The sequence below is a fragment of the Pelodiscus sinensis genome, chromosome 6, assembly GCF_049634645.1.
Source record: "Pelodiscus sinensis isolate JC-2024 chromosome 6, ASM4963464v1, whole genome shotgun sequence".
NCBI classification, from domain to species: domain Eukaryota; kingdom Metazoa; phylum Chordata; order Testudines; family Trionychidae; genus Pelodiscus; species Pelodiscus sinensis.
The window spans coordinates 72104193-72127991 of record NC_134716.1 but is presented as its reverse complement, the minus strand read 5'-3'; the positions used below and the strand labels follow the sequence as shown (position 1 = coordinate 72127991).

Sequence of the window (23799 nt, the reverse complement as noted above, 5' to 3'; positions counted from 1 at the left end):
TCGAATTAGTTAATTCAAACTAAGCTAATTCGAATTAGTGCATCTAAACCTAAAAACTAATTCGAATTAGCGTTTTGCTAATTCGAACTAGCAAATTCGATTGGACACTGGGTCGCATTTAAGGGCAGCTGAAACCAGTTCTGGCAGGGCATCAGGTCAGTAGTTGCTTTGTGTGGCTGCTGTCTGAGGCTATCTGAGGTTCTTGCTTAAAGGGACCCCCCTGGACAGCTGGTTCTCAGCTTTTCCGCTTGCTTGCCTACCTTGCCGAGGGACAGCAAAGTGTTTTTCTTTCCGCCTGCCTGTGTCGGTGCTTCCCATTGGGGACACTGCCACAGTTGGCACCATGGAGCCAGAGCTCACCCTGGGCATGCTGCTCCAATTTTTGGACTTGCTGTTGCAAGCCTGCCAGCAATGGGTGGAGGCTGCCTTGCACCATCTGGTGAATGTCAGCCCCCTGCCTCTCCCTCTGGCCTCCCCGGGGGTCATGGAGGAGTGGCAGCAGCACCCGGACAACAGCGTGCCCCGCCGCATCTGGTGTCTGGACACCAGCAGCGACTGGTGGGACCACATCATCCTGGAGCGCTGGGGAGACCAACAGTGGACCCAGAACTTCAGGATGAAGAAGGACACCTTCCTGGAGCTCTGCGAGTGGCTCGCCCCTGCTCTGCGGTGATGGGACACTTGCATGAGGCCCGCCATCACCCTGTGAAGCTCTCCACGCCGGACAGCTATCGATCCATCGGAAACCAGTTCGGCGTGGGGAGATCCACCGTCGGAGCAGTGCTCATGCAGGTACGGCACCCACAGGGGCCGGAGGGGAGGGGGCTGAAAGGAGGGGATGGGCCGTCCCAGGGAAAGGGGGAGGGAGGCGAAAGTGCCCCACACCGGAGGGTTCGGTCTGTCCTGGCCGTACTACATGCCACCCGCGGGGATTGCTTCTGGGAGTGGGGCCAGGGAATGAACACTCCCAGCCACAAGGGCACCCCAGTGATTCGCGGTTTGCTGTGTCTCTCTGCATGTGGTCAAGGCCATCAACCGGGTGCTGCTCCGCAGGGTGGTCCGCCTCGCCAACCCGGACGTGGTCATCCGGGGGTTCGGCGCCCTCAGTTTCCCCAACTGCGGGGGTGGGGGCATCGATGGGACGCACATTCCCATCCATGCCCCGGAACACCAGGCCTCCCAGTATATCAACCGCAAGGGGTACTTCTCAATCCTACAGGCCGTGTGTGACCACCGGGGCCAGTCCATGGATATAATGTGGGCTGGTCCGGCAAGGCACACGATGCCAGGATGTTCTGGAACTCCTCCATGTGCCAGGGACTGCAGGCCGGGACCTTCTTCCCCGACCACCACATCAGGGTCGGGGACGTGGACATGCCTGTCTGCCTGGTGGGGGATGTGGCCTACCCCCTACAGCCCTGGCTCATGAAGCCCTACACGGGGCACTTCAACCCCTCCCGGCAGGCCTTCAATGCCAGGCTCACCCGGGCCCACATTGTGGTCAAGGGGGCCTTTGGCCGACTGAAAGCACAATTTAGGTGCCTCCTCACCCTCCTCGACCTCGCCGAGCACAATATCCCTCCCGTGGTGGCAGCATGTTGAGTGCTGCGCAATTTATGCGAACGGAAGGGGGAGGCTTTTTTTTAAAACTCAGAAAAGGAGATCGGCTAGTCATGTAGCGAGACTGAGAGATAACATACGGAACTGCGCGTATACGCTATTGGTATCCACGAGACATAAAAAGAACAACAGGAAGGTCTCCAGCATGGTGGGTGGATCCTTTATGGGGGATTCATGGGAGAACATGGACGAGAATCGCACAAAACAGGGTGGCATGGAAAAGTTCTGATCTGCATCTGTGGCGTGAATATTTGCATTGATGAAATCACAAATCTTCCAAGTATAAGTATAACTAGAAGATTTACCTGGCATTGTTTAGGTCCTTAACTCAAATAAGTTTTGTTTTTCTTCATTTAAGTTATTGTCCTGGGCTGAGGTTGGGATGAGGTGTTTAGTATGCAGGCTGCCCTGGGGAGAGAGGACTACCCCAGGCCTGACACAATTGAACCTTTTTAATAAGAGAAAGTTATGCTTTAAGTTATGATAAGAAGAAGCTGCATACAAAATTCGGTGGTCCTAGTTCTTACTGTTTAGGAGGAGTTCTTGAACAAACAGTCTCTCGGATGGATGAACAGAGAAATGCACATTTCTAAAATTTATAAGAAGATATATGGTACGAAGAACAAGAAGGGGCAGCCACTATGGAGTGAGGATGGATTAGAAATTAGGGATAATCTAAAATATAATATAGATAATATGACTACAAAACTATTTTTTCAGTTTTTATTAAGGATGCTAATGTTGAACATGGGGACAAAAGCAAGATGGTTAATGAGAATGAATGTATAGAAATGATCACAGATGAGGTGGAAGCAAAACTCTGAAAGAGTTTAATGCACTCAGATTTAGAGAGGTGACGGGAATGGATAAACTGAATTCCAGAATACCGAAAAACTGTCGCATAAAATTGCAAGTCTGACAACCAAAAAATTCAATATATTTGTTAAACCAGAGCTGGTATGATATGACTGGAGACTGGAAAAGATAGTATCTATATTTAAGAAAGAAGGAAAAAATGAATCAGTCAGCTATGGACCTGTTAGTCACATTTCAGAAGCATGAAAGACTTTTGAACATAGGCTGAAGAAAAGAATTACTAAAAACATAACGGTAAATGGAAAATAGGATAAAATACAATATGTGCTGATCATTCTAATCTAAGTTGATATTCTTCTTTGGAAGACAACTGATTTTTTCAGACCAGTGAAATATGATATGTCTAATCTATCTCAATTTTAGTAAAGCATTGGATATGGTATTACAGAGGAAATCATTAATTAAAATGGAAAAAATGTAGATTAGTACAGGAATTGTAAGAAATTTTAGTTCACAGCCTCTGTAAAAGTTCCTGCCTTTGCTTTCTCCATTTCTCTCTTTAAGCAATCAGAGCAATCACAAAGCTAGTCACTGCTTCCCTCATTGGTTCATAGCAGTTAGACTTACACATATTAACATTAAAAATTAACAACAACAACACTTACATATTAATATGTTAATAAATGTTTAATTTTGGTAATTCTTATATGAGTTCTTAGCCCAAACTGTGGTGGGACTTTTGTTGCTTAGCATAATGGGTAAAATCAAGAAGACAAGCATCAGAAAATACAGCTCTTGTTTGCTCTAATAAGATGTTCATCTTGAAAAAATGAATAAACTCTTGGGGTGCATAGCTTATTCCGAGTCTAGGTTGAAAAAGCTTATTTTGAAATTTGGCGCTATATATACAGCGCCAAATTTCAAAATAAGGCACTATTCTGACAAATCCCTTAAACCTTGTGGAATGAGGGTTACAGGGACGCCAAAATAGTGTGCCTGCTATTTTGGGAAAAAGCGGGAGCATTTAGACACACGCTGTTGCTATTTCGGGATACTTCCGGTATCCCGAAATAGCACCGCAGTCTATACGTACTCTTGGAGAGGAGTAGTGGAGCCATTACCAATAAAAGTTTCCAGTAAGCAACTTTTTTTCTTTGTCACCCAAAGATGAAGAATATCTCGAAATTGATTCTGTAGACAGTGTCTGCGCCTCCATCTTCTCAATGAGTAAACTCTATAAACTTTTCTACCAAACCTGTTTAGTTCCAGATACAGGAATGGGACTCTTCAAGAAGCAAGGAAACTTTTACACTGTAACCCAGATTCTTAAGTGCACTTTACCTCTATTAATACCTCTGAGAAGCAGGGATGGGGGTGCGTTAGCAACTTTTGAATTCATTTAGCGAGTTACAAAATATTTAAAATTGTTTCACAGCTACATTGAAGAAATATTTGACCTTGCCAGGGTCCTGCCCCATTGAAAAGTGAACTTTAAGCGCTCATATAAATACACTCTTCACTTCCTTGTATTCAGCTGTTAGCTGGTATTTAGATTCTGTTAAACAGATTACTCCAAATAATGCAAAATTCCAGTGAATTCTTTGCACATGCATACTTTTATACATACATTCATCGTAGCTAACATTTACAAAAACAGATGCATAAAATTAGGATCTGAAGTCCACATTTAGGCAATTAAACAACTGACTTGATTTTCTGAAGTGAAAAGTGCCCAGCTGCGACTACTAATATAATTTGAATTTAGGTGCCTAATCACAGATTTAGGAACCTGATTGAAGGCAGTCGTTTTTGCTTAAATTGCAGTCTCATATATTATGCTATATGCTGTTGCTTATAATTACAATATGAAAAATGATTACCCTAAGTACAATATCAGAAAGCCTGAAATATTCCTTTTATCTTTTCTTGATTCTATGTGTTATAATAAACAACTGAATTTGTTTCCAAATGGTTAGCATAGGTTCTCTTATATTAAAAATGATTAACTACATGGGGTTATATAGATTAAATCAGTCTTTCATCTGAGTGAATTTACTTCACTACTACAGTGGTGGGGTTTGTTTGTTTTCAAATGAGAAGAATTGACTTATGATGTTTAATTCTATTTCCCATAGAGTTAGATTTTACATTGAAAGCTGATTTCCGTACTATGTTCTAACTCCTAAAATAGATTTGTGGTCTACACACTATAAATCTGAAGCAAGTTTATGAGCCATGCTATTGTTAAAATACATAAATAAAATCTATAGTATTTCCTGTAATCTTTACTATACAAATGCAGAAAAGCCTAAACTGAATAGGTTCTATTACAATGCAATATTGAGTTTGGTATTGACTTGAAGAAGCATTATCACCTCCTTGACTAACCCTTAGCTGCCAGCAGACGCTGCCTCAGGCCAGTACACACCTAATTGCTCGGTAAAAAGGCCTTTTCCCTACCTCATTGAGCCGGATGATGTGATAAATTTGCCTCAGGTACTCGCTGCCACCTGGTTTGTGGCAGATATCCAGGACCATCATGTTTATTTTCTCCGTAGTCAATTCAAATGCAATACCTTCCTTCTCTAACACTGCACCTTCTTCTACTGAAATAAAGGCACTAAAATAAAGAAAGCATACATATATCACTAGTGTGAAGTAAAACATTGCTAAACCACAAAGTGTTAATGTTAGTTCCACATTTAACATAATTTGTAAAAATTTAGGTTGTACAAGAATGTTGCTATTTATATACATCTCTGAAATTAGTATGTTTTTGAATGTTGAGTGCTTGAAAGCATATTTAAACCATAAACAGAATATCTATATTCTTATCTATAAAATATTTTCATATTGGTGGAATTGATGAAATTACTGTAATCAGAAGAATGAAAATAGAAGACTGTCTTTTTTAATAAATGCAAGAATTTTTATATTCTCTTAGTATTAAAAATGTTTTTGTTACTAGAAACAGCATTAGTATTCAATGTTTTTCACATTTTTTTGCCTGTCATTGATTATGTTGAAGACTTATTAAAGTGTCAGAAAGATAGCTATTCCACTGAATATAAGTGAGAAAAATTAAATCTTAGTCTGTTTTCCACTGGTTATTCTTAAGTAGTCTTTTGCCACTTGTTGACTTTTTTTAAAACCTATTATTTTCCTCCTGTTTCTTCTCTGCCACATGATTCTCAAAACTAATTAGTATGATGATTATTTGTTTATTTTCCCTCTATAAGAAACATAAACTAATAATTATGTGCTCACTTGGTAACTAGCTGAAATGCATCCTTATCAACTGTAAGCATCATCTAACTCGGAAGACCTAAAATGTTGGAGTTTGTAGCACAAATATAACATTAGACCTTTACTGACCACATCAAGCTTGCTATATTCATTACCACGTTCACACTAAGATCCACAACATAAACATGCTAAATGATGTTAGAGCATTAACATCATCAATCAGATCCCTTATCCTAAATTCTAAATTAATTCAAAAGATTATGCTTGTTACTGAGACTCTGGGGTAACAATGAAAATCAAATTTTTCATTGTTTACGTGTCTGAATAAAATTTGCTGGGGGTGCATACATCTGTAAATTGCAATTTACTGTTCAAATATGCCATATGTGCAAAATAAATTCTGCTGAAAGTGGCTGTTGATTTGAAGTCTCGCTAAAATTCTACACAGCTTCTGAACATTAATGGTGATATTGCTTCCACATGAATCTTCAGATCTTCCTACAGAGTAAATAGTTTGAAAATATAAACTTATAATTTTGTTCTTTGCTAAACAGAAGTAAATACTGCTTTCTTGTTATGACATACTTTTATAGAAAATGTAAAAAAGAAATTGATCTTTCGAATTAAAGCATATTTTAGGGCTGGTCTTTTGATGTTGTGCATAGATACAAACTGAATTTCTTGTTAAACTTCTCAGAGGTTGACATTGAAAAAGTTGAGGCCCTCTGACAAAGGAGTGTATCAGTGTCAGCACCCAAATGGTATCCTTTCCTGTCCATCACTATGCAGGTGAAGCAGATGATTGGATTCAGTCAGTGCTATGATTAATGAGTTCCTCTCTGGATTTGGGACTGCCTATCAATCATGTCATTAGGGAGAATGTGCCCTGAAAGAGGCAGACCTCAGCCAAGGAATAACTGCATTCATCTTAATCTGTATATGCATCCAGTCAGCCAAGTCAGGGTCACCATGATGAAAAACAATAATCTTCAACTCGACAAATTACTTTGCAAAGACAGACGTTTCTTTACTTTTTGGGCAGTGTGTTCTCCAGAATGTAACTTGACTGTTTACAGCTCGGGTGTTACTACAAAGTGAAGGTTGTTTAATGAATAGTAATGCTTTCAGGCAATATACAAGACAAGCAATGCATACAGCTGCCACAGTAGTTTTTAAAAAAATCCATAAAAGCTAAGTTAACTGTATGTTCAACACCTGAAAAAAATCAGAGTAATGTTGTATACAATCAAAACAATAGTTTTGTTTAACATAAACGATTTCACATAAAAACACTATATACTTTTGCTTACAAAAACATTATGAACATCTTGTTCATGTTCTGAGTGGTTCAGGTACACAGAAACTGGAAATTGTGTGTGTGTGTGTGTGTGTGTGTATGTGCATGTTGCAGTTGCTTATGTATAGGTTACAATTGTACACATATAAATATGGGTATACATACATACATATACACACCATTTTAACCATAGGATGGCTCCACAGTGTTTTAATGAAGATTCTTTCAGGTAACTTATCTCAAAAGAATCAGTTTGAGATCAGGATCTTGAAAGATCCTTTCTTAGTTTATCAAACTAAACAATTCTACATGGAATATTTCCTTCTCTCTGCTAATACTCCCAATGTCCTACTTCACTGGATCTGTTTTACAGATTGTTTTAATAAATAACCTTTGGTTCTTCATGGAATATATCAACTATTTAGTCCCAAGAGCAATGGTTGACTTTCTCTTTCAGGCAGACTAGCCTGGCAAAAATTTAGACCCTACTCCTACAAAGAGCCTCATGTCAGCAGACCCCATACACTGGGAAGAGCTCCACTACACACAGGGACCTTTTCATGCAGAGCTGAGCATGACTGGAGACTAAGGGTATGTCTACACTACAAAGTTAATTCAAACTAACACGTTAGTTCGAATTAACTTTGATAGGCGCTACACATACAAACCGCTAGTTCGACCTTAATTCGAACTTAATTCGAACTAGCAGAGCGCTTAACTTGAACTAGGTAAACCTCATTCTACGAGGACTAACGCTTTGTTCGAATTAAGTAGTTCGAATTAAGGGCTGTGTAGCCACTTAATTTGAACTAGTGGGAGGCTAGCCCTTCCCAGGTTCCCCTGGTGGCCACTCTGGGCACAACCAGGAAAACTCTTCTCCTCTCCCACAGCCCCGGGCCCTTAAAGGGGTAGACTGTGGCCAAATGGCACTTGACACAGCCAGCCCTGCCAGCAGTCTGTGCCCCGAACCAGTGGCCCCAGGATGAGCCAGGGAGCCAGTCCCAGCGAGCCGTCCCCTGCCCAGTCCCCCAGCACCCAGGGGCCATCCAGGGGCCGTAGACGGTGTGCACCCTCCCAGACTAGTGAGGAGGTCATGGACCTCATTGAGGTTTGGGGGCAGGCCCCCAACGTCCATGATCTCCGCACTAGGAGGAGGAACGTGGCTGTCTACGGCCGCATAGCGGCTGCCATGGCCCGAAAGGCACACAGGCGCACCCAGGAGCAGGTGCGCCTGAAAGTAAAGCAGCTGCAGCAGGCGTATGCCAGGGCCACCAGGGGCAGCGCCACAGCAGGGGCTGCCACCTGTCCCTACTTCCCCGCCCTCGACCGACTCTTGGGGGGCAGGGCGGTCCGTGCCAGCCCGGGGGACAGCGAGCCGGGACCGGAGGGCCCTGACCCGGGCACACCGGAGGGGCCATCGCAAGCAGTTCCAGCACCAGAGTCGGCAGGGTCGTCCAGGGAGACCGTACCGGGTAAGTAGTTTGAATTAAGTAGTTTGGGGGGGTGGGGTGGAAGGGAGACCAGAGACTGCTCACGTGGGCCATGCCTTCCACGGATCACGCAGACACCTGTCCATGTGTGAGCACGTGTCATGCCACCCTTGGGCAGGTGGCTCCAGCTGCATGACACCCAGGGGCCATGGCCCAATAGGCACATGCATGTGTGAAGAGACCTGACATGCTCCTGACCCCGGGGCGGGACCCAGCAGGATGCTTTCCCTTCACATGTCCCCTCTACACGGAGGCAGGGGACATCTCCCCCCGCCCCACCCCGGCCACACTATACACAGCACAGGGACATGGGTGCGGTCTTGGGGCAGCTCTCAATCCCGGGGAGAGCCAGACATCCTGACCATGGCCTCTGTACAAGCACAGCGGCTCTGACGGTGCAGGGCATGGTCGCCCTCACGTCGCAGGGGGGGAAAAGGGGCTGGGCATCATCCGCTGCGTCCCCAGGGAGAACTGACCACTTCTCTTCTTTCTCTACAGCTGCACCAGCTGATCGTGCAGGGCGCACCACCCCGGCCGGGACATGCTCCCGCACCCGCGGCCTGCTCTGGACCACCACCATGGAGCAGGAGTACTGGGACCAGCACCTGGGGTCCTTGCGAGCCCTGCACCGCACAGTGGAGGCCTGGATGCGGGCAGACTTCTAGCTCCGCCAGGAGCAGCTGGCTGAGGTCCGAGGGCTGAACTCAAACCTGCAGGCCCTGCTGCAGAGAATGGTGCCCCGTGCTGGTCCTGCGCCTGCTGCTCCCCCAACTTCTGTCCCTCCTCCCACTCCTGCCCCCTCCCACCTCTTCCTCCTCAACCCCCACACCCTCTTCCTCATTGTCCACACCCTCCACCTCAACCTCCGCACCCTCCACCCCATCCCCCTGGGGACGCTGAGGCCCCCTCCCTCGCCGTGCTGGGAGGCAGTTGGCCCGGCGAGACCCCCAACCCCAATCCCTGAGTTTCCCCTCCCCCTCCTTTCTCTTGACTCCCCCTTCCAGCTCCCTCCTCCCAGTTTTCCGCCTCCCCTCTCCCACACTCTCTCCTGCCCTTTCCCGCCTCCTCTCCCCCGTCTCCCCACAGTTTTATTCCCCCCCCCCCCCAGTTTTGTGAAATAAAGAGAGTTTCTATTTTTGAACACGTGTCCTATATTTTGTACATCAGGAAGGGGGACTAGGGAGGGGTAAGTGGAAGGAGGTGAGGGAGGAATGGGGTACGAGCCCCCGATGGGGAGGACAGGGCTGGCTCTGCAGGCTCCTCGGGGTGGAAGCTCTCCTGCAGCCCCTCGATTGACCCCCCCCCTCCGGATGGCAGCCTGCGGCAAGTGCAGCCGGGCTGATGGCCGAGTGCTGTGATGTGCCGAGTGTGGACACTCAGGGCACTCCAACTGCTTTGCAAGTGGGGAACCCCTGAGAACTGTCTGTCCGGGGTGGGGGTCGGGTCCCTTTAAGCACAGCCCTCGGCTAGCCTGAGACAGTAGCTCCACACTCTAAGTCCTAACCTGATGCCCTGCCGGCACTGCTTCCGGCCATCCTTAACCTCGGTTCAGTGTCCACTCAGTGTGGACATGCTAGTTCGAATTAGCAAAACACTAATTCGAACTAGTTTTTAAGTCTGGATGCACTAGTTCGAATTAGCTTAGTTCGAATTAACTAATTCGAACTAAGTTAGTTCGAATTAGCGCTGTAGTGTATACATACCCTAAGAGAGTAAATAATGGCATTATTCAATTCACTTGTGTCAAAATGAGTAAAAATATTTTGACCACTTACTCAGCATCTTAATGAAAGAGAGAACCATTGCCCAAAGTCAGATACATGGTGTCACAGCTATTAAATACTTTTTAAAATATTAGGAAAGTTAGTATAATATTATACCTATATGAATTTATGACTAATTTTTCTAATTAAGCAGATACAAACAAAAAATGAAGGGCACTGCTATTAGTGATTAGGACATAGACACGAGTTTAAATTTGACTTCCATTGCTTTAAAAAGGGGTCTATAATTTCAATAAATTATAAATTGAATTCTGACATGATTACGGTCAATGTTAGTCTACAAATTTTACAAAGTATTTTGCCTTATGACTGCTCTTGTGGATTGCCTCTGCCTTTAATCTTTCAATCATATTAAAACGTATAAATTAGTATTAAAAGCAAATGTAAAGATTTTGAAGATCAAGGTCAATGAGGATTTGTGTGATACTATTACCGCTTACTGCTATTCTTGCCAATTGAATACCCCCAGAAAAAAATGCCATACCTCAGACTATGTCTACAATGCAGAAAGCTTCTTGTGCAAGAAGCCTGCAGTGTAGACGTAGCCTCAGTGTGGTACATAAAACCTTTTCATTTACATGGGTGACTCAAATCTGAATTACTATATTGTTTGTATGGATGAAATTAATGACACCAAACTTACAGAATATATATGAAAGTAGTCAACAAATTTATTTTGTGAAATTTCTGTAAGTTAATATCAGAAAACTGACTGAAAAAATTTTGAACAATAACACATGCCACCAAAATTAGACAATTTTCTGCCATAAAACTATTTTTTGATGAGACAGCTATAAATTTATTTAGATCAATTCAACCCATCCAGATACTTTAGCAAGGTTTCAGAACATTGGCCCTTGATGATATTTGCCTCAAACAATTGGGTGCCTTCCCTCTCCTGTTTTGATATGTCCGACTCACCCTCAGGATTTGTTGCTACAAAGTGAAATATGCTTATTTTTTAATCATAGGAAAATATAGAAAATCGTTTAAAGACACTAAGTCCTTCATAATTTAATCATCATAGCAAAATTCATTTACAAACATACCATATTGTCCTCCAGTTAGTGTACCTGTTCACATAAAAAGAGATTAGAATTTAAATTGTCCTGTATAATCACTGTGATAATCAGAAATCTCTTTGTGAGTAGCCTGTTCCAGTGAAACAACTATGCTTTATCTTTTTACTAAGCAGTTGATTTCCACAAATCCTTTAACTTAGAGAATTTAAAATCATTGTTCACCTGTATTTATTTGATACTATTATGAATTTTTGCAAATAAAAGAAAGAAATAAAAATATCATCTGAAAATATTAAATTCTTCTTACCAGTTAGTGCTCAATTTTCTTGCTTTCAACAACTGGCTTTCAATCCAATTTGGTCTTTGTTGTTCTATACTCTGTATAACCTTCTGCGTTACTTGTTTAGGACTACTTTTCTGTTTTCCCACAATACTTTCCAAACACACACGAACTAAATTCAGTTTCTCTTTGCTCCATCTGTCAAGCGTTGCACCTGTTAAAAGTTCTGCTGTGTTTCCATCCTCAAAGATCCGACATATAATTACAATCAAGTTCCAGACAAGCAGACCAGCTTTCTTTGATTCAACAAAGTTTTTTGACATTTTCTTCTCAGACAGAAAAAAGAAGTATTTAATTGGGGGAGGCAAACATGCAATCACGGTAGGTAACTTGCTGATTACAATAGATACAGCTTCAGCTGCAAGTCTTGTGAAGCCTTAAAAAAAAAACAGAAAGAAAGAAAAAGAAAAGTAAAAAAAGAAGGTATCATTAAGGTTAATATTCTGGTTCTATCACAGTACAGTTATGAGTGTTGTGAGATGATGTCTAACTTTTTAGTGAAAAAATGTCTAAAAAGATTAAGAGCTCGAAAGTGTTGTTAGACTTCTACTATATTCTACTATATATTAATCTTTAAAAAATTATTTAAATGAGTTCCTGTAAGGACCTGAAAACTGAAAACCAAGACAATTAAGAATAAAGATTGCTTCTCTATTTGTAACTAGTCCTGTTGTGCTCAGCTATTATAGCACAAATAATAGAGTACAGCTCACATATTATAACATATCTAGTAGAAAAAAAAATATTTTTTTAAAAGACAATCTTTCTGAAAGCACACCAAAACACTGAAAATAAAGTTTTCAGCTACCAATTTAGGAAAAAGGTTGGATGGCTAACAGTTTGCAACTACCTTGAATCATACTTAGCCATCCAATCTTTCTCCTAAACTGGTAGCTGAAAACTTTATTTTCAGTGTTTTGGTGCACTTTTAGAAAGATTGTCTTTTAATTTTTTTTTCATTTTTTTATTTTTGTCTTTTTAGTCTTGGGGGGGTGAAGGAGGAGGGCAGCCTGCCGGGGGTGCTGTGAGTCAGAGCTGGCAGTGGGGAACAGCAAGGGGGCCATGAGCCACGCGGCGCGAAGCCAGGTAGGCTGTGAGCCGTGCAGCATATCACAGGGGCAGGTGGGCTGGGTTCAAGAGGTGATGGGGATGGCCTGCCAGTAGGCCTGTGAGCCGGAGCTGCTGGGAGTCCATGACCAGAGCTGATGGGGGCGACCTGCTGGGGGAGGGGAAGGGAGCTGGTTGGCAGGCTACCAGGGGGGCCGAGTCCTGGAGCTGGCAGCATAGAGGAAGGCGGGCCCGCATGTAGTGGGTGACCTGCCTGTTCGGGGGGAGCCAGGTGGCAGAGCATGCGCACGCCTGCAGGAGCTGCTGTAGGAGCTGGCAGGCACAGCCAGTGCGTATGCAGGAGAGGCAAGGTGCATGTGCAGGAGGGGAAAGTTGAAAATCCCGTGAGACAGACAGACAAGAATGGTGACGACTTAATAGCAAGATTATCTAATAAAGATCACTCGTTATTCTGAGTGAAATGGGACAACTGTTTGACTTTAAAATTGCTATTTTTTTTGGTTTAATTTGCGACGTAGGGTAATGTGGTAAATCTCTCAGAATCCTAAAGTGTATTTGTAAAGTTTACTTTTTTTCCCTTTCCTTTTTCAGATCCACAATGTCCTCACGTATCAGTCTGAATCTGCAAAAGTGACGAGGAGTCCTGTGGCACCTTGTGGACTAACAGATTTATTGGAGCATAAGCTTTCATGGGCAAAAACCCACTTCGTCAGATGCATGTTCTCACATCACTCAGAACTATTTGCTTCTGCCATACCAGAAGTCCTCAACTTACAAAAGGGTTATGTTCCGAAAGTTCATTTGTAAGTCCATTGTTTGAAAATCAGAACTTCCCAAGCTAGCCGACAAAGCCTATTTAACCCATAATGTAGCTGAAATACCGTATATTTGCAATGAAAAATAGCAGAAATAGGTTTTTATGTATTGAACGTTGAATACTTGAATGGTTGAATGGTTTAATTAGAGGATGAGGAAATAGGTGGAGATTCTGAAGGGGACTTCTGGGCATCTACCAGATGCTACCTCACTCTCCCGCGGGCTCTACGCTGACCCCTGCAGCCAGCCCCATCTCCTGGGACACAGGAAGCAGTACAAACACAGGCCGTAAGACTCTGGAGGAGCACTTTAGAGACTAACTAATATATATAATCATCAGCTGTGGTGGGTAAAACCCACTTCATCAAAGAAATTGGAATGAAAATAACAGAATCTAAGGCAGGAGTGGGCAAAAAGGCATCTGTGGGCTGGATCCAGCCTACCAAGAGGACTGATCCAGCGCATGCAGGTCCTGCCATTCCTCTGCCCCTATGCCAATCAGGGCCTAGGGACAGGGGTGTGTGTGGCATTTAGAGGCAACCCTGGTAGTTGACTCTAAGCGCTGCACTCTGGAGAGGCAGGTGTGCTGCCTGCTGCCTGCTCTGAGATGCTGGACAGTTGGCAGGTGACTGTAAGCACGGTGCTCCCTTGTAGGGCGGGGGCAGACTTTGCGTGCTCCTCCCAGCCCCAGGCCCTGATTGACCTGGGGGCAGGAGGGGAGCATGAGAAGTCCCCTCCCACTGCCAGGAGCATGGGTGCCTAGAGGGCATTGCCAGCTGTTCAGAACAGCTAGTGGTTCTCTCTGGAGAGGTGGGGACAAAGACTTCATGCGCTCCCCCATCTACTGACCAATCAGGGTTTGTGGGTGGAGAAGCATGGAAGTGTTCTGACCCCGCCACTTCTGCCCAGGACCACTTAAAAAATTTCTGATGTGGCCCCCGGTCAAAAATTATTGCCCACCCTGATCTACGGTATGTATAATAGCAAAAGCAATTATCTGTCAATTGTAGGACCCATGTTAATAATGAAGCTAATTAAGTAAGCAGGATATGTCCCATTCATAGCTTTTGATGAGAAAATGAGAATGTCAAAGGCAGGGGAAATTGACTTGTACAAGTGACATCATCACAGGATCTAACCATATAAGCCATAACATCAGGGGCTCATACAACAGCACATCCACTAACTTGATATATGCTTGCAATGCCGCTCTGCCAGATATACTGGCCTAACTAGACAGCCTCTGTAACAAATGGACACAAATCATACATCAGGAATAGCAACACATATAAACCTGTCTGGGAACATTTTAACCTACCTGGACACTCAATAATGGATTTAAAAGTAGCCATTCTTCTACAACAGAATTTTACCAGTCAATTACAGGGAGACATGGAATTCATTTACAAATTAGAATATATAAAATGAATATATTAACTGGTTAATGCACTACAAAGCCAATTTCCCCTGCCTTTGATGACGTGGGTTTTACCCACGAAAGCTTATGATCCGATATATTTGTTAGTCTCTATGGGTATGTCTACACTACCCCGCTAGTTCGAACTAGCGGGGTAATGTATGCATACCGAACTTGCTAATGAAGCCCGGGATTTGAATTTCCCGGGCTTCATTAGCATAAAGCCGGCGCCGCCATTTTTAAAAGCTGGCTAGTGCGAACCCCGTGCCGCGCGGCTACACGTGGCACGGACTAGATAGTTCGAACTACGTAGCCATTCCGAACTATCTGTACTCCTCGTTCCACTCCGGTTCGCACTAGCCGGCTTTTAAAAATGGCGGCGCCGGCTTTATGCTAATGAAGCCCGGGAAATTCAAATCCCGGGCTTCATTAGCAAGTTCGGTATGCATACATTACCCCGCTAGTTCGAACTAGCGGGGTAGTGTAGACATACCTTATGATGCCATAAGACTAATCATTGTTTTTAGTTAAACTGAGAATCAGGTCATGATTTTAGTATCAATCATTTTTTTATACAGGTCAAACCTCCCTTGTCTGGAACCCTTGGGATCAGAGTGATTCCAAACAATGGAGTTTGCCAGACAAAGGGAGGTTAAGGCTCTCCACCTGGCTGTAACCTCTGTGTCTGGCTAGGTCTTCGCCCCCAACTGTGCCAGTCCTGACCTGGGCTGTGTCCCCCACCACGCCAGCCCTGGACAGGGGCTGCGCTCTCCACTGCCAGCCCCAGACAGAACTACGCTCCTGCCTACTGACCATTCTGCCTCTAACCCTGCCTGGGGCTGTTCTCCCCATCACCAGCCTTGACCAGGGTTGTGTCCCACCCCCCCACTCGCCAACCCCAGCTGGAGCTATATTCCTAGCTGCTGACCCTGCTGCCTCCTGCCCCAGCTGGGGCTGATCTCTTTGCTGTCAGTACTGGCCAGGGCTATGCTCCCTACCACCAGCCCAGACCTCTAAAATCTGTGATTCTCTGGTCCTGTCGGACAATGGATGTTGACAGACCAGAGAGTCACAGATTTTAAAGGTTCAACTTGTACTTGCAAATTTTAAAATTATTTTTTTTTCAATCACAGTTGGTCAAAAATGTACTCGAAGGAATCTTTGTTCCTTACCTATTTTAAAAATCGTTTCTATTATTATCTGTATTTATCATATTACTTTACTAATTTTAATTATGGGTTAGTGAAAAACAGTCGCAAATTGTATGCTAATTTCAGTGCTATATAAATATAAATCAATTATAAAGTGATAAATAGGGTTACAATGTTTCAACCATAATAACATATCTTAATTAAAACTGTGATGACTATGAGATAGTTACAACCAATGAAATATAAACATTTCACAGTACAGTACTTTCTTCTGATTGAGAAACAAAATAAAGTAAAACAAATTTCTGATTTTCATCACCAAGAGATCATCCTAGGATATTTTGAGCTCTATTGTACTATACTCTAGTGCTATGAGATTTGTGAATAGACTTAAAATAAACATACATACTTAAAAACAAAAAAAGAGGTATGCAAGGATGTAAATCCCAAGTTATTGCAGGATTAACTTAATAAAGAAGAAAAAATGTACTGAATTATAGCAATTTCACTATACTTTTCTTAAAAAGTCAGGAAATTTGCTTGCAAATTACAATAATGTTTGTTGTAAAATCATATCACATATCAATTCTAATTTTTCAATTCTGACGTGTTGTCATTAAATGGGTAATAAGTTCTTCTGACAGATTTATATAAAAACACTATTTAAGTGTCACCTTACATTTCCCAGATTCTTTTCTCTTCATTTCTCTAGGTGTATAATTCCACTCCTTTGGAATGGTCTTCAGCAAACTTTCAGGAACTATTTGCTTGTGTTGATAGGTTCCATAGTTTTCTGTTGCTTCCCATGAATGCATCAAAGAAATTATCTGCTTCACTATACCCTTGACTGAATTAATCAAAGTCATCTTCAAACATCTGATAACCTCTGGCTCTGGTTCACCACAACTAGACACTTGAGGGGGGAAAAAAGCAATTAAACATTCAATATGAAAACAGCCATTCTACTATTAGAATGCCAAAAATAGATGTTATGAAAAGAAGAGTAACAAAATTATGATTCACAACAATTTCATAGTTACAGCCATATAACAAATCAGAGAAGCATTACAAAATTAAAAGAATATGACTTGTATGACAAAATATTACAGGAACATGCATTTTAGAGTTTAATTTCCTTATTTACTTTTCTTTTTTGTTTTTGCCTTTCATTTGAAGTTAAAAATTAAACTTTTTGAATTCATACTGTCCCTTTACATGCTGCATATATTTTTAGATTGTTGTTAATGAAGCCAGTTGATATGATATTTTTTATTTACTCCTTTAACTTCCTAACTGGATCATCAATAACATTGCTTAGCTATACAGAAAGAAGGACAACAGACATTTGACATGGATTTAATAAGGCTGCAACTGCAGGTGGTATTGGGTACAGGCTTTTGAAAGGTGAATACACCCATCAGGGCAGGCAAATTTGCAGATTACCATTCGAGGGGCAATGCAGTATGTTCATCCCACAGCATTAAGGGTTCGGCAGCAGGATCCTTCACAGAATGGCCTGCACATAACTTGCTGGTTAATCTCCTGGGGTTTGGTCTTCAAATAGGCTCTAAGACACTATCCCATTACTTTATTATCTTTTCTGGATTCACACTGGCATAGCAGATATCTTGCCTCACGTTCACATAACAGGTTTCGGAAGTTGGCACCAAGAGCCAGCCCAAAATCTGAGTGAATTCCACTAGCTACATGGAACCTGGAGGTAGGACAGTTTGCAAGGTAGTATGGAGAACCACTGTCTGCTTTCAGATGGCAGAGCTATGGGGACAAGTCTTAACAAATTCATGCAATTACAGGAGCAGAAAGGCTAGTCACCTAATTGCCCATTACAGAGCAACGAGTGCACAGGGTTGTGGGCAACCTGTCAACTGGCATCCCGACCAATCTTGGAATCATCTGCCAGATGATACATTTGTCAGGGACTATATGGTTATCCACATCCACACAGCAGTCTTAATTCAAAGGTTGCTGGCAAGGTGAATTTCAGTTATCCCATCCAGCAGTCATGCAGACACATCAGCCCTGACAATCTCAGGAATCTAAATGGCCTTTCACAGAGCAGCATTCTTAAAAGCAGTTTTGATACATTCAGGATCTGCAAGATAATGCCTGGATTAGATAGAGGCACTGCTGGGTACAGGGACACAGGCAATTCTGACAACTGGAAATTGTTTTTTGGAGGCATGCAATACGCATGTGCAGCTTCATAGGATCAGTCACCATTGTGTTGTGATGCCAGTCCAGGCATTGCAGACCGGCTATGAAGGTGTTGGTGTGTGTCTGTAGGCACAAGATTATTTTTCTTACGCACATGGATAGATGACACTGTGTCTTTATGGATTGGAAAGCAGGGTCCAGTAGCAGGGCAAGTTTGTATTGGCATGGAAGGAGAAGCATGTTATTGAATCAGCTCATGCCACTGATGCTCGCTGAGTAGCCCATCAGAGGTATAATCTACAATGTTTAGGTTTCAGTGTGAATACTCCATGGAGATGAATGAATCAGTTACTCTGAGGCCGGGACTACACTAGGAGATTAGGTCAAATTTAGCTGCATAAGGTATATTTTCTAAACAATGAGTCCACACTACCACGCCTGTTCTATCAACTTTAAGGATCACTAAAGTTGATTTCGGTACTCTTTTCTTGTGCACATGACAAGAGACATGGACCTCTGACTTTACAAAACTGGGTGCTAAGAAACAACCTTAATAAATTCAACCTTATCTTATAGTGTAGATATGGCCTTAGAGGTGAAGATGTGGAGCTTGCCTCTAGAGAAAGTAAGCATTCAACAGTTATAAGAGGTGTTTACTGCTTGCTGCCTAAACCCTCACAGATCTGGAATAGCCCTCAACCCCCATGGTCAGAGGCAAACACTTTTGAACATTGGACTTCTGCTGTACCCTATTTTTCTACAACCACTAATACTGTATCCATCAAGATATCCAGTTTCTACAATCCCTTGATGAGATAATAGACCATAGAACTAATAAGAGTACATATCTGAAAATGAAGATTAAACTCTGGCTTTAAAATGATTATTTCACTAATTGTTTTCATACCTGACATATTGTATAAGCAATCCCACAGTTGCTCTTTTTCCATGTAGCTCTCAAGAACACTACCAAGGGATTTGGGTGATAAAGTGCAGTAAGACAACACTGTAAAGATTGCTTCAGTCAAACTGGCCTCTTTGTTATTTATCTGTTTTATGCAGGAACTTTGTTCATCATATTTTGATACTTCAGTTTCTTGAAAATAAATAAAATAGTGGTTAACAGAATGTCCAATTAATTTCAGCTATGGAAATAAAAAAGTGTCAATCAAATCAAACTGAAAACTATATCTGAAATACATTTCAGAACACAATGCAATTTACAAACACTGAAATCTTTCAAATTATAATATATGATTAATTATGCCTCCTTAAGTTATACCTAAGTCATTAAAATGTATCAGAAGTACTTTAAAAATACAGTGTACACTTACTTTAATTCAAAATACATTCAAAACCTAATTAGAGTTTGATTATCCACTAAAACAGGCATGATCAGTACAGTGCTACTTCTGTACTATAATAATATAAATCAATTGGTTAATATGCAAATCAAATGACATGACAGTTGCAGGACACACTCAAACACTAAAGTTTTGGTTTTTTAATTTCTTGTGATAATGAAAAAAATTTATCCAAAACAAAGTCCTTGTTCTGGCAAGATACTCAGACCAATATTTTCAAAAGTGACTATTCATTTCAACATCTGAAAAGGGGTTTGATTTTCAGAGACATCAGTGTTATCTGAAAATTGGAATCTCTTTAAATTACCCAAACTGGGCACACTAAATCTCTGACCACTTTTGAAAATCTTGGTCTCAGAGTTCTGTATCACTGTGATTCACTCATGTGAATATGGATTATTTTTATACAAAATGGAGGAATATAAGGTCTCAAAGGAAGAGTTGGGAAATCATGCCTTACTCTTCAACCCAGTTACAGTGTAAGGTATTTGAATTCTCCTATGAGATATGAGGCATTTCTGAAATTCAGTTTCCTGTGTGTGAGATCGAAGTTCCATCCACTCTCCATCCTTCTCCCATTTCAGAGAATTGTTCTTGGGTACTACTACTTTTTTGGATAGTTCTTACACACAGGCTACACAAGAAGAAGCTTCCTAATCTTTCCACCTATAACTAGGAATTATTATGGGGAACTTTGCCCTGTGCTTTATGCAGGTCAGACTAGATAATCTCAATAGTTTCTTCTAGCTTTGGAACCTATAAATCTATGAAAATCTACACAGCCACATAAGGAGAGGGGGTACTACAATATAGCCCTATGTATTTGTGCAATACCTCACATAATGAACGCAATGGCATTATGATGATACAAACAATCATCCCCACCCTCTATATACACCTGAAACATATACATACTTATTTACATATCATTCATGCTGATTTTTTTTTTTTGCTTTTTGAGCATAAGAAAGGAAAAAGTTGAGAATTTTTGTAATTTTTATTCCTCTTTAGAAACTCTGTATCACCTGTGTTACCTGTGAAGATAAATTTCAGGTAGTTTGTAGGCAATAATGGAATTTACTCCAAAATCCGAAATTATAATTTGGTTGTATTTTAACTGCTTAATGAGCAATAATTCTGAAGAAATATGTAAGATTTTAGGCCGCACTAAGAGAAAAACCAAAATCTTCTGTCTTTGCTATGACCAAAAAATAGCTCTTGATAATTCTGATTTGCTTTATACAGAAAGCTAGATCAATCACACGTCTACAAATATGTATTGTTATTAAGATCATATCAATTTTTCTGGAGAGTTTTATGTGTAAAAAGTGCACTGTTTGAAATGGTATTTGAAAAATGTGTTTGGTTGATCCATACTGCATACTATTTTATAACACAATGTTTCTTTCCTATAAAATATCAAATTTGTAATGTAAAGAATGTGGTCAGTTGTACCAGCACATATTTAATCAACTGAAATTACTCTAGAATAAAAAGACTATTACAGGTTTCAATGTTATATAAAACAACAGTTCATCAATGTTATTGTAGTTGATATAGTTCTGCAGCATACACAAACAACATAATTTCTAACTCAAAGCAGCATATATTCTCCTGAAGCTCAAGGGGCTGGTCAGTCAATAGATTAATAAATTCTGTCACTTCATCCTTGTGATAATGAAGCAGCTAGTAAAATTCAATAGTGGATAACACCAGGGTAAGAATATTATCCTGATCAAACATTTGTCAGTCTTTGTACAAGATGACAGGTATTTGAATAGGTAAGCGAATGCAGTTCAGCACTCAATAAGAAGCATGGCAGAAGTTGAAGCAATGTTGTGCTTCTGACAAATGTAAGACTACTTTAAAATGACAGAAGTAAATTATGTTATGTTTAATAGTATGTGGACCTAATATTTTCTGTTTGATAAGTTATGAGAATGTTAAAAACTGATTTTTAACAATAGAATATAGTTCAACATTATGGCAAACGTTATGCCAAATCAGTTGCTACACCATAAACTATTCAGAAATTTGATTCATTTATTTGAAAGCTACTAAAGAGTTTGATGTGATAACAATGTTTATTGTTTTCAAATGCAGTAATAGCACAATAAAAATGAAAGCCTGTGTAGAACCATTTTTTCACTTGCTTTCCTATTTCTCTCATAATTACATACCTCTAACTATTAAATATGAGGAAGAATACAGTTACAGTTTACAATAACATAAACACACACAATTTCTTAAGGAAAATCTCTTAGAAGTTTTTCAATGTTGAAAGCAAGTGATCCTTTAGAATCCTAACTCCGAATAGGGTTTGTTTGTTTTTCCCCAAGCAAAATCTATTTAAAGAAGTTTTGGTACTCAAACTCCGAAAAATTCAAATTCATTAATTTATTTAGCAAACTGAAATCATGAAAGTGGTCTATTTTATCAAAATGCTATCTGCCTTCAAAATATGAATGTTCAGATTGACAACAACTCTTTTAGGAGAAAGTGATAAAGGATTCTTTCCCCTCATCCCCACTTTTCAATATTTGTCCCACTGCTAAATAGATGAATACTGATACCCATAATTGGCTAAAATCCTTCAGTCAATATTCAAGTAGTGAAAAATGTAGCAAAACTCACAAATGTATCTGCATTCTTGCTGCTATTCTTACAAAGCACAAATACTTACTTGAACATCTTAGTAAAATTTTCGCTAAGAGGCAATCCTGATGTAGCAGTGTTTCCAAAAGTAAGTTCCAATTACAATACGGTTGGGATAAGAGCAGTTTCAGTTGACCCTGGGCTGCCATTTCTCCGGTTGATGGAATCCTTTCAAAACGTAAGATAAAGACAGAATAATGTAGTTAATTTATCTATGAAATTAATAGCCTTAAAGTGCAGATGTAATGCTAACTCCTTTAAATGTCAATTCCTCCCAGATTACTCAGAAAATGCTTTCATGCTTGCTTACTTTAAGGCTGCTCAAGGAAGGAATTACATTTAATCTCAACTAGCTAAAAGCAAATTAACATTTGGTAGTCTGCCAAGTTTATAACTGATACAAAGTAACCTCACTTATCTCTTTCATGGAACCATGTATGTTCTTGTTCCATAAGGCAAAAATGAATTTTCTTATGCTTGAATAAATTTGAGGTTATTATATTTGAGTACAGTATTACATTAATTGTTTAGCATGAAGCTATAAAATGTCTGAAATCAAGTATAAGAATTGGATAAATAACAAAACCAATGAAATTGTAAAAGGAGTATGTAATGGGGTGTTACAGGAGCTGTTCTTTCAGTGTTAAGGATATTTTTCTAAGTCCTGCAAAATCCACCTGCAAAATGAGATTGCACTCATAACTGGTATGCCAACAAAGAGCCCTGCATAGATAGTGGTTCAAATCTGAGGTAATTTTGAACACAGATTTCCTCAGATACAATCCTTCAAAATTACCTGTTTCAAAATATTACTTATCCCTCAAATAGCTGAGTACTATGGTTGGGAGCCAAACAAATTTATATTTACTGATTTAACTTGAGCTCCACTAATGAACACCACCAAGCTCCAGCTTCAAAATGCAAAAATTGATAAGTTAATTGATTTTTTCTGATTTTACAGTGTGATGTACCTAGCATTTGCAAGCAACTTTCCAAATTGGAGCTTCCATCTCTCCCATTCTCTGACCCCAAAAGTAGACCCAGAGTTTCTGGCTCAGTCTGTTTGGTGGAGGAATGACCCTCAAGACCCTTGCTACTCCACTAAACTGCAAGTTAGCTGCTTGGTCCCCACTCTGCTCTCTGGCCTCCCCAGGGCTGTGTGTTGCACTGTCAGGATGTTCAGGTGCCAACCCTCGTGGGTTTCACTTCAGTCTCCTGGAGGCTGTTGAACCCAAACTGGAAATTGGTTAAAAATCTGGTGGCATGACAGGGCTAAGGTTGGTTTCCTGCCTGCCCTGGCCCCATGCTGTTCCTGGAAACTGCCAACACATCCCTCTCCGTGACTCAAGTGACTACTCTTCAGCTCCCGATGGTTGGGAACCACAGCCAATGGAAGCTGAAGGAGTAGTACCTGCAGACAGGGACGGCACCTCCACAGGGCCCCAGGAACATTCTGGACACTTCCTGGAGTGGCACAGGGCAAAGACAGGAAAGGAGCCTTAGGTATGTCTAGACTACATCCCTCTGTCATCAGAGGG

General features: G+C 41.2%; 1 protein-coding gene across 14 annotated transcripts in view; it reads right to left on the bottom strand.

The window, feature by feature from the left end:
- The window catches only part of KIAA0825 (KIAA0825 ortholog), a 380197-nt gene that overhangs the window by 187189 nt on the left and 169209 nt on the right, over nucleotides 1–23799 (bottom strand). For all 14 annotated transcript variants that reach the window (XM_075932130.1, XM_075932131.1, XM_075932132.1 and 11 more), the window contains 5 exons: nucleotides 22290–22429; nucleotides 19150–19338; nucleotides 16747–16980; nucleotides 11583–11991; nucleotides 4897–5056 (listed from right to left, as the gene is read on the bottom strand). In XM_075932130.1, the coding sequence (XP_075788245.1) occupies nucleotides 4897–5056; nucleotides 11583–11991; nucleotides 16747–16980; nucleotides 19150–19338; nucleotides 22290–22429 (1132 nt within the window). The remainder of the gene's footprint in view (nucleotides 1–4896; nucleotides 5057–11582; nucleotides 11992–16746; nucleotides 16981–19149; nucleotides 19339–22289; nucleotides 22430–23799) is intronic.